Source organism: Tripterygium wilfordii, chromosome 2 (genome assembly GCF_013401445.1).
Source record: "Tripterygium wilfordii isolate XIE 37 chromosome 2, ASM1340144v1, whole genome shotgun sequence".
Classification (NCBI taxonomy): domain Eukaryota; kingdom Viridiplantae; phylum Streptophyta; class Magnoliopsida; order Celastrales; family Celastraceae; genus Tripterygium; species Tripterygium wilfordii.
In genome coordinates, this window is record NC_052233.1 from 443,212 (window position 1) to 453,828 (window position 10,617).

General features: G+C 38.2%; 1 protein-coding gene across 1 annotated transcript; it reads left to right on the plus strand.

The window, feature by feature from the left end:
• The first annotated feature begins 1,768 nt into the window (after positions 1-1,768).
• Positions 1,769-3,606, plus strand: LOC119983097 (NAC domain-containing protein 37-like). Its single transcript, XM_038826763.1, has 3 exons — positions 1,769-2,013; positions 2,931-3,226; positions 3,361-3,606. Exons 1-3 carry the CDS (start codon positions 1,833-1,835, stop codon positions 3,406-3,408), a joined length of 525 nt encoding a protein of 174 aa, XP_038682691.1. The 5' UTR covers positions 1,769-1,832; the 3' UTR covers positions 3,409-3,606.
• Positions 3,607-10,617: the final 7,011 nt, after the last annotated feature.

Here is a 10,617-nt window from a genome sequence, read left to right on the forward strand (position 1 = left end):
TTCATAAAAATATGATTAATTTTAATAAGTTATTGGCCAACTTTCTAATTTTAATTTAAAGAATTTGACTGATGAAAGTAGATAGAGATAATTATGTTCAAATGTGGACTACTCCTCAACTATTAAACCCCACTGAAATTCAATGAGCTTTGACTTTTAATATAAAAGGCCCTGTTTAATCAAATTAAATTATACACTCTTGTCCACAATTAATCATTTTACTTGTGGAAGGGAGGACTTTGACCATTTTAAGCCTTGATTAGTTTTTATATTAAGGTGGAGATAATTATAAATTACAGAAGAAATGGACACAAACAATAGAATACTATGTGTGACCAACAGCTACTTGAAATATTTCAATAATTTGATGAGAAGATTAGATATGGTGCTCCCATTCAACCTATCATTCCTTCAAATTTAGGCCCATGTTCATATTATCATCAACTTCCACTATTTGTTTGTGCATGTTAGTAAACATGTAGGACATTGCATATTCCTAATGTTCATGTCATTATCTTATCCATATAATATATATGAGTGACCCTTGAATGCATATATATCTATTATGGTGGCATATTATTTGCTAAAATAATAATAATATTTAATTTGGTCCATATTGTTGATGATTGGGCTTGATTTTTTTTTTCTTCTCTTTCTTTCCATATGTGGTGTAAGATTAGTGGCAAGCTAATTACAAGTAAATTGACTAGTAGGATCAAAACGTCATATTGTCATAATTGCGCAAAACTTGACTGGAAGACTCATTTCAATGTGATTGTCAAAACTAGTAGCTATGACTTAAGCCCTACCTTATTTTTTTAATCAAATTCCACTGTTTAGGTTTCAAACGAGTCTTTTAGGATTTTTGGATATCATTTGGGGTTGTAGACTTGTAGTCACCTTTAAGGTTCATTATCTCGTTGTTGCTCTGAATAAAACAATCAAAACTTTGAGAGTGTTTTCTTTCTATTTAATGGATTCCAATGTTGATATTCTAGGTCGACGTTGGTTTAGCCTTAATCGTAGTTAGTTTCCTAACTGCGTTAATACAGTATAACATACCTGAGTCTTTGGAGGTCCTGTGAGAACCCTAAAAGGGGTCCTCAAAACAAACTTAAATGTCTTATGTTACTTAAATAGGTTTGGGCTACTATAACATTGATAATTTTCTCAAAAATATGGTAGCATGGGCGGCGACCCATGTCGTCCCAGCCGAGGGATGCCCCTGCGTCAATATGTACCTCAACTAATTCTATGAGGTAGACATCATCTATGTGCCCAAGTCTCAGTTGTACTCTTAATCTTATAATATTTAATAACACAATCGTTGAGAATACTATTAGTCTTAATGGGATGATTCGACTTGGGCAATGATACCTTTCCACTTAAATTTCCACCAGCGGGGAATTAATAGCTTTTGATATTTTCCTCATAGTCACAGAAGCAATCAGTTTGTTAGAGAAATTACAGTGCGAAATCTTGTTCTTGGCAGTATCCCTGGCGTCTGGTGCCCAAGATATGGAAAGATATGTGGAAACTGATTCCTGATTTTCATACAAGGAAACAAAGAAAGAAAGAAAGAAAGACTGGTAGTTGAAAGAATCATAGTGATTGATTCTTAGTCAAACTATATCATCGAAAAATCAGGGAAGGTGAATAGCTCACCACTATATATAGAGAGAGAGAGATATATAAAGAGATCACAACAACAACTGGATCGAAACTAATTAACAGCCATGGGCAGTGATTCCAGTGCTTCAAATTCAAATTCAAATTCAGCTCCTCCTCCTTCTCTTCCTCCGTATCTTAATGTTCCTCCACACATCTCAATCATGGTTTGTGAAGGTGAAGAAGAATACGAAATCATGTTGCCACTCGGGTATCGATTTGTACCGGAGGATCACGAGCTAATTTTGTTTTTCCTCCACAAGAAGATCTTGGATCGGAAAATCTCTGTCAATATCATTAGAGACATCGATTTGTATAACCATGACCCTCATGAACTCTCAGAGGGTAAGTTTAATACATTGGTCAAAGATTTGTGCCTGATTTTATATACTTGTTTCTGTTTAGCTGAATTGATGTTGTGTGATTATTAGCAGCTAGGTATATATAGGTTAAAATTTTATTCTTTCTACTTACCCATAAAAAGAAACTTTTGGGTTTTTTGTTTATAATTAGTTTTGCACAAAACATTGTGTGCGCAGTGGCGGATCCAATCATTGGAGGCACACACTAACTAATTCCCATGCATATTGATCAAAGCAAGATGAAGTTTTTGGGCCTTGTTCTTCGATATATTGAAGAGAAAAATGATTTTTTTTCGTATTATTATGGTTTTCTTTCCTAGAGTTCTTGGAACGTTGTTGAGCAGAGATAGGATGGTGGCTATTGAGATTTAGGTTTAGTAACTTATATGCTGAACGTTGTTGAGTAGAGATAGGATAGTGACTATTGAGATTTAGGTTTAGTAACTTATATGCCATGGGAGGGTTACAATTCTGAAGATGCGGCCGGCGAGCGTATGGTATATGGAGATAGTTATACTTCTTTTCACATACGGAAATCTATTAGTGTTATAAGAGAGTGGATCTGCCTCTGAGTGTCGTAATAGATAAAAGGCAAAGATATATGTTATGTCGGTTTTATTGGAGTTGTTGGAATGGTGCTTCAACTTGGATAATATGTTGGTATTTATTGATGGCTAGCTTTCATATATCTTATCTATAATTATAGAGAATTAGACTTTTTTGACAGGTAATCATATACTTTCCGCTCTTTGTAAATGCTCCGATCTTCGAGTCAAAATTAGGGCTCTTACCTCGAAATATTCATTCTCAGCTAACTTGACCAACCCTAGACTGGTTTATGAGCGGTACACCCGTATGTACTTGAATTTCTAATTACATTGGAACTATAACCATATGCAGATGAATTCAAGCACGGTAGAATGAATAATGAAGCCTACTACTTCACACAAATAGATCCAGAATACACAACAAAGTCATCACAAAGAAGAAGCACCAAATCCGGTTTTTGGAGAACAATCGAAGAGGATGAGGAGATAGTTCACGAGGAAGAAGTGATTGGATTCAAGAAAACTTTGGTTTTTCATTGGAGAAGTAATGAAAGAAGAGATTGGAGTAGCCCTTGGCTTATGCATGAGTATAGAGTCAATCCTGAATCGTCTCAGATTGAATCACTCGATGAAACTGCTCGGGAAAAGGTAATTAATTAAGAACAGCTATATATATACTTATTTCTGTTGTTTTTGATTTCCTTTTCAAAGTGCAAAACATGAAAGAAAATCATCTAATTCTTCTCTTCTCTTCTTTTTTTTGTTTTTGTTTGTATTTACAGATGGACAGATATGTATTATGCAGGATTAAACTTGATGAGCATGATTGATAAAGTTGGAGATCCAATGAGTCTTTTTTGTTTATTATTAAGCCTATGCAGGGGGAGGGTTCGGGTTGTTTAGATAGGAAATATATATATATATATTGAAACCTCCCAAACCCTCCCTTCCCGGAGAACTGCATAAGTAGCCTCTCGCCGGTTTTCTTTTTTTCCTTTCTTTCCTTTTTTTTTTTTTCAGCATATGTTCTTTTATTGAAGGGATTCAAATATGAATAGAAGTTTCTTTTTCAGTAAAAATTTTTCTTGGATTCAAGCTAATTTACATAATTGAAATTATCAAATAATTGAAACTTAGAGAGGGTGATGCGATGGAAATTAAGAAGAAAAATCAGAGCAGAGTTCATATAGAGTTATGAGACATATATTCTATAGTTTATAAACTACTTTCTAGTTAAGTCTAGATATTATTTATCGTTTATTTATTTGAGTTAGAATTATGTTAGTGACAACAAGTTTTAGAAGCTTGTAAATTTCACATCAGTTAGAAATTCGATATTTGTTTTTAAGTATATTACTCGTTAAAAGTAGTATATTTTAGACCGTAGATACTTTTTTATTAGGAGTAGTTTTATTTCTTTCTTGTTTGCTACTAGGAGTAGTTTTTATTATTTTATTTAAGGGTTGTAACCTCGCAATTGAGAGACAATTTTTAGTATTTATTGACCTAAGAGTTTTCTCCATGATTTTACTCGACTTCACCGATATTCTTAAGAATCAACGAGTTTTTAGAATGCCGTTAATTTCGTGTTCGCCTATATTCATTACAAGCTGCATCAGAGGGAAAAACAAAAACCATTCAATATGTTATACCAATTGCTTCAAGATGCTTACAACCCACAAATCCATTAATTAGCTCTTAGAGTGCACACTTAATAGTTAAAACGTTCTCATGGGCCTAAGTGTATAAGGAGAAATCAAGCCCCAAAGAGTAGCCAAGGTTGAATGAATGAAGCTTAACAGCTGTTTGTTAAAATGCCTCAACGATCTGCATCAATAGCTCTTCAATTCCTATCTGCCCAGAAAACCCACAATTACCTCAAATCCAGGTCTGTCATTTTTAACGGTCAAAGGAAATTAGTGTAGTGGCCAAAAATCGTCTTCGCTCACTCGTCAGTCAACACTTGATCCAGTCAGCTAGGTTGGCTGTCAGTCAACATGAGATCGTCGGTCAACGCCCAATTCAGTCGGTCAACGTAACCAGAACGAACCTAGGTTGGACAAGTTTACTAGCGTCCAACGCCCTAGAATGGCCCAACTTCGGGCGCCCAAGCTCGAGATTGTTTACCTCGTCTATCGTCATTGATCATGTTCGTCCCAGTCAATCAACGCCAGAGTTGATCAACGCCCAAGTCAATCAACGCTATGGACAGTTGGCGAGCATTGGTCATTCCCATTTCAGGTATCAACCATCCAACTCAACTCTATTGCATATCGTGTTCATGCATACATACAATTCATTCCATATCTATCGTATGACCACACCATATCGAGGCAATGGTGATCTCAGACTGTTGTCGGACAAAACCTCAATAAGACAAATATGACCTCTGACCCAAGCACGTCGAGTCAGTCAACATGAAACATTGAGCCGCCTGATCTTTGTACGATCCCATCCTTGACCAACCAAAACAAGCCACGTATTCTGACACCCGACACCACCTTCCCATATCTACCTGCAAACTGTACCTTGTACCCAGTCTTGGTCGGCAAGTAGCCCCACTATAAAAGGCCCTCCACTCCTTAAGAGCCGGACACGGAATCTTAGAGACTGAGACCCATAGCCCTTTCATCTTCTTCAACCTTCAGCTCATTCACAGCAACCTCGCATCTTGCATCCATCATTCTCATACCAGCATTCGCACTTTACGATTCTTATATCTTTGCTTTGACCAACATAATTTCAATTGACTGACTTGAGCGTCGGAGGTTCTTTGGCAGGTACCCCACTGGTGCCCAAGTTCTTTGATCTCAACCTTGCTTTGCTTCTCAGGATCCTGCTGTAGAAGGCCTCCATATAAATTACGATGATTATTCAACAATTGTAGATTCAGGCATCTACAATTTGGCGCCTATCGTGGGGCCTCTACAGCTCTTCGCCTGACAAAGCCAGAAACCACAACTTCAATCACCTTGAAACATCATGTCTCCTCCGGAAATAGACCCCATGGTCAACGTGCTATCTCAATTGACAGCCATGAGAGAGGAGTTACGTGGAAACTCCATCGATATGGCGGCTATGAGAACAGAGCTACGTGAAAACTCCATTTGGATGGTGTCTGTGAAAGAGGAGCCACGTGAAAACTCCATCCGGATAGCTCAACTAATGACAACAAAAAGACCAAAAATAACTCGAATGACTTGCACAACGTTCGACAACACGAGTCGTCTGAGGTTACTTGACTAGTTTCAGTGATGAAGAAGTACATTTCCCCTTGTCGGTCGATGAAAAATTATACGGCCAACCACCCCTTCCTTCAAATACGAAGACCAATGCTAGTTCGCCTGGTAAGGAACTTAACATACAAGAATACTTCGAACAGGCGCCGAAAAAGAACCTCAACATTCCACACGAGGAGGCGGTGCTTGTACTCAAAGGAATGGGGGATAAAGTAAAATGACCATTGAAGAATATCATTGGAAGAGGAAAGAACACTACTAAATGGTGCGAATTTCATCGAGACCACGGGCATGAAACCTCATATTGCAAGGCTTATCTTTACGAGATAGACAACTTGCTCAAGAAAGGCCACCTGTATGATTTGCTAACAGAAAGAGGAAAAGCCTCATTCGCCAAAAGTGAAGAAACACAAGATGGATAGCTCGAGAACAGTGAGAGGCATAAGACATATGACACTCAAGCTTTGAAAAGAAACAAAGAAGGATGGTGCACGGAAAAATACAGATAACAAGCCAACCTTAAAACTACAACAACGGGGCACACATCAACAACAATCCAAGCTAAGTATCTTTGACTTGCTAAGTGTTTATTATTATGGCAGACGTCAGAGATTATGTCCGAACTAGTACTGCCAATCGATTTGAAATCAAAATTTTCTAAGTGTCTAGGCGTTCGTTTTTATAGCTTGATCGCCGAACGTATATGGTTCATCCACCACAAACCCAAAATTTCGAACACCTAAACTATATTTTGATTTATCTTGGAAAAGAGTTACACCACCAGTGTCACCCTTCTTCATTACCTCTACCACCAACTCCCTCACGGACTCCCGGCGCCTGAAGATAAGGAACGCCCGACGCCCGAAGACTAAGAAATGGATTCAATAATGACAATGACTTTGATTAAGATACTCCGTCTAAATTGGGGGACAAAGGATACATGACATGCGAGTTTGTCCGACAAGTCCCAAAACTGTTAACACTATGTACCACTTAGAAAAATTCCAAAACAACTTTTTCTTGTCTATTCTTCAAAATTAGCGTCCGCCGCCAACTTCCTCAAATTCTCCGTTTCTTCCTTAATTTCTTTGGCTTTATCTCGCAAACGATTAACCCTCTTGACCTCATCATTTGCCTTGAACTCATCCTTAGCCTTAGCATCATCTCTTGCCAAAATCTTCTTGCTCGCTTTGCTAGCCAAGTGTCTCTTGCTTGCCTCATCAGCCAAGAGCATCTCGTGTGCCTTGTCAGCCGAAACCCCCTCGCTAGCCTTGTCAGCTAAGATCATCTCGCTCGCCTAGTCGGCCAAGATCATCTCGTGCGCCTCGTCAGCCAAGAGCATCTCGTGTACCTCATCGACCGAGATCCTTTCGCTGGCCATGTCAACTAAGATTATCTCGCTTGCCTCGTCAGCCAAGAACATCTTGTGCGCCTTGTCAGCCAAGATCCCCTCACTAGCCTTGTCAACTAAGATCATCTCACTAGCCTCGTCGGTCAAGATCATCTCGAGCGCCTCGTCAGCCAAGAGCATCTCATGCGCCTCGTCAACCAAGATAATCTCGCTCGCCTGGCCAACCAAGAGTTCCTCACATGCCTAGTTAGCCAACAACTTCTTGATTCCCTCGTTTGCCAAATGTTATTTTTTCCTCTTCATCAACTAACAACTCTTTGCTCGTCTCATTAGCAAACAGTCTTTGATTGGCTTTGCTATCCACGTTTTGTTCGCCAAGGAATTCTCATCACAAACCCGTTGACTTGTCTGTATTATTAGTTAGTCCGTATTATGGCCCACCACTTTAGTTTATACTAACACTAAGTTTGAGCAAAGAACCTTTGACCAGATACTTCACTCAAACTGGGGGACAAAGGATATACGACACACAAATATAAAAGAGCTAAGGCGAACAACCAAAAGACGTGAAGCTACCGAGACATTTTACTACACTTTCGAACATTGGGTTAGTCTCACCTCTCATCTGTCATGTTTATATATTTTCGATCGTCCCATCCACAACCTAGTTACACGGTGTATTTGCCAACACAAAAGAGAAAGAAAAAAAAAATCGAAACACTTTCGTCGATGAAGTTCCCAAAATACAAACAAAAGGTGAAAATAAAAGCAAAGTACAAAACTATATCTAAGTAGGTTTGCTCGCCTCAACATCATCACCATCATATGACCTCTCGTTCCTAACTCCCTCTCCGCCTTTTTACTCAACTTCTTTGTCTTTTGTCCCTTGCTCAACTTCTTCGACCCCCTCATCTCCGACTTTACTCATTCTCATATTGTTGCTAACAGGACTAGATCCTAACTAGTTTCGTCGCAAAATGTCGATTTTCCCCTTGGTACTTCCATGCCCCACCATGATCATTCGAAGTAAATCCAATGATAAAACCGTTATAACCATGCCTACTCACCATCGGATATCACCCAATGTTCGACTCATATCTCCTAAACTACACTACATTATTAAATTGCCACTTGTTTTCTATCTTTATTGTTTTTACCATTCAATATTTCTATGCATTAATTTTATATATACATTGGCACTCACTACAACACAAATGTTTTTGTCGATACTAATCTTTAAATGGCTACTGACAAGTATGTTTAGTCTTACACTCATTTTCAGTTGTTTGGCGCTATATTTCTCTAAAAAGGAATGAACACAAACACTTTGAATGCCATGCTATGCCAAGTCTCCGTTGTTTCGTTGACCGTCAAGTCTCCTTTGTCCGCCAACACCAATCTTTTATCTTATAACATGTTACACATTAAAAGTCTTAAAACATATTACACGTCAAACGTCACCCAAGTTTGTCTTTATCCAAACTAAGTATTATTTTTTATCTCCCAATTCGATATGACATTCGTCTTATACATGTTTGTGTACTGCTTCGCCGCTTACCTTCCTCTATTATACATACTAACCTGTTTCGTTAACTTGCATGTTATCCCATTTTTTCATATATTTCACCTTGCACGCCATGTCAATGGCGCTTCTCGGTTTGTCCACCACATTTGCATGTCAATTATTTTATATATTCATTGTCTTGAAAGTTGTTCAATTGTTTACTTACACATTTTTTACTGTTAACTATTTCATATATACCTGAATTTTATATAATGGCGCCACCAACCTTGGCCGCCATTCCTACTGACATATTAACTTGCTTATTAGTTATTATATAACTTATCTTTCTCTAGCATACATTCTTTATTTTATTAAAAGCGAGTTACACACTATTTCATTGGCCCTTCTTTTACGTGGCTCACCACTCATATATTGTTTGAACTTTAAAACCAAATTCTATTGCTAACCTATCTCACGCCACTCATCATCCATTGTTTAAATTTTAAAACTAAACTCTATTGCTAATCTATCTCTTACATTGATCTCCAAAAACCTTTGCTCGCCAAACTTCAAGTCTAGTACTTCAACACTAATTTTATCTCATTTTATATATATATATATATATGTGTAAACGGCCACCTCACACGCTTTTCAAAAAGTCAAAATAGTAGCATTCATCTCTCGCCTTTGACGGTCGACCACTCCCAACTTCTCTGAAGCCACCAATTCACCATCTTTGCTTTATGCTCGCCCGCCTTAGCATCCGCGACCGGCGTCCTGAACCCCTCCATCTCGTTGACTACCATTTCGACCCTTTGAATAGCATCTGCCGCCACTCTCTTCGAATCCGCCAACTCAAGCCGCTGGCGATCAACTTCCTTCTCCCCCAATATCCTCGTTTCCGTCAACGTCTTCTCTTCCGTCTTGGAAACTTACACCCGTTTCTTTATTTTTTCTAATTTTTCACAATATTACATCTTATCTCTTGTCACGCTTTTATCACTGCATCTTGTAGTGACGGACAACATTATACGCCATAAACTTTATCACTCAATTGTCTATATATACATATATTTTACTTTTTTCAACGCTAACTTGTCTCATCTGTATACACATCTTTCTCTCTTTTATAAAACATTTTATACATTAAAAGCTCACCAAACAACAAAACAACTTGAATAGTCCACCACTTTGGTACGCCACCCATCCATTGTATTACCTCTCTACTATTACGCATCCTTTGTCTTATCATAACATATTGCACATCATTGGCGCTTCTTATGAATGTCGCCCGCCCATCGATTCAACCTTAGAGACTCAATTCTTATTAACCTGTTTCATCACTTATACACATGCAGACATGCTTCTCGGGACACGAATTCGTCTTTCTTTTTTCATATATGGATGCCACCTTTTTGTTTCTAATCACATTCTATTTTGTTTACAACTCACCATGTTTTTGAAATACTTTAACATTGTATTCACGACAATTGCATCTCGAATTCATATTATTTTGTTTCACACTAATTATCATTCCATATTATTTCAACTTGAACCGTACTCTCGCAATTTCCTATGCCTCACGTCATTGGTGTTTCACAGGTTGTTCGCCACATTAAACATTGACTTATCTCTTATACCTTGCCTTATTACACCTTATCATTTATCTCATGCTCACCGAGTGGCTCACCACTTTCTACTATGCCTAATCTTGTATAACGTTGACTCAAGTAGTCCGCAACTTTAAAACGGCGATCACCATTTTAAGTCGGTACTTCTCAAATTGCTCGTCATTTTAAGACAGATGATGCTTGTCGAAACATACAACTGAAACAAATCCAGGTATGCCAGCCTTGGCCGCCCAAGCAAAATCCCAAGTCGGTCAACACGACCACTTGAGCAACATTCCAAGTCGGTCAACGCGACTACTTGAGCAACATCCGAG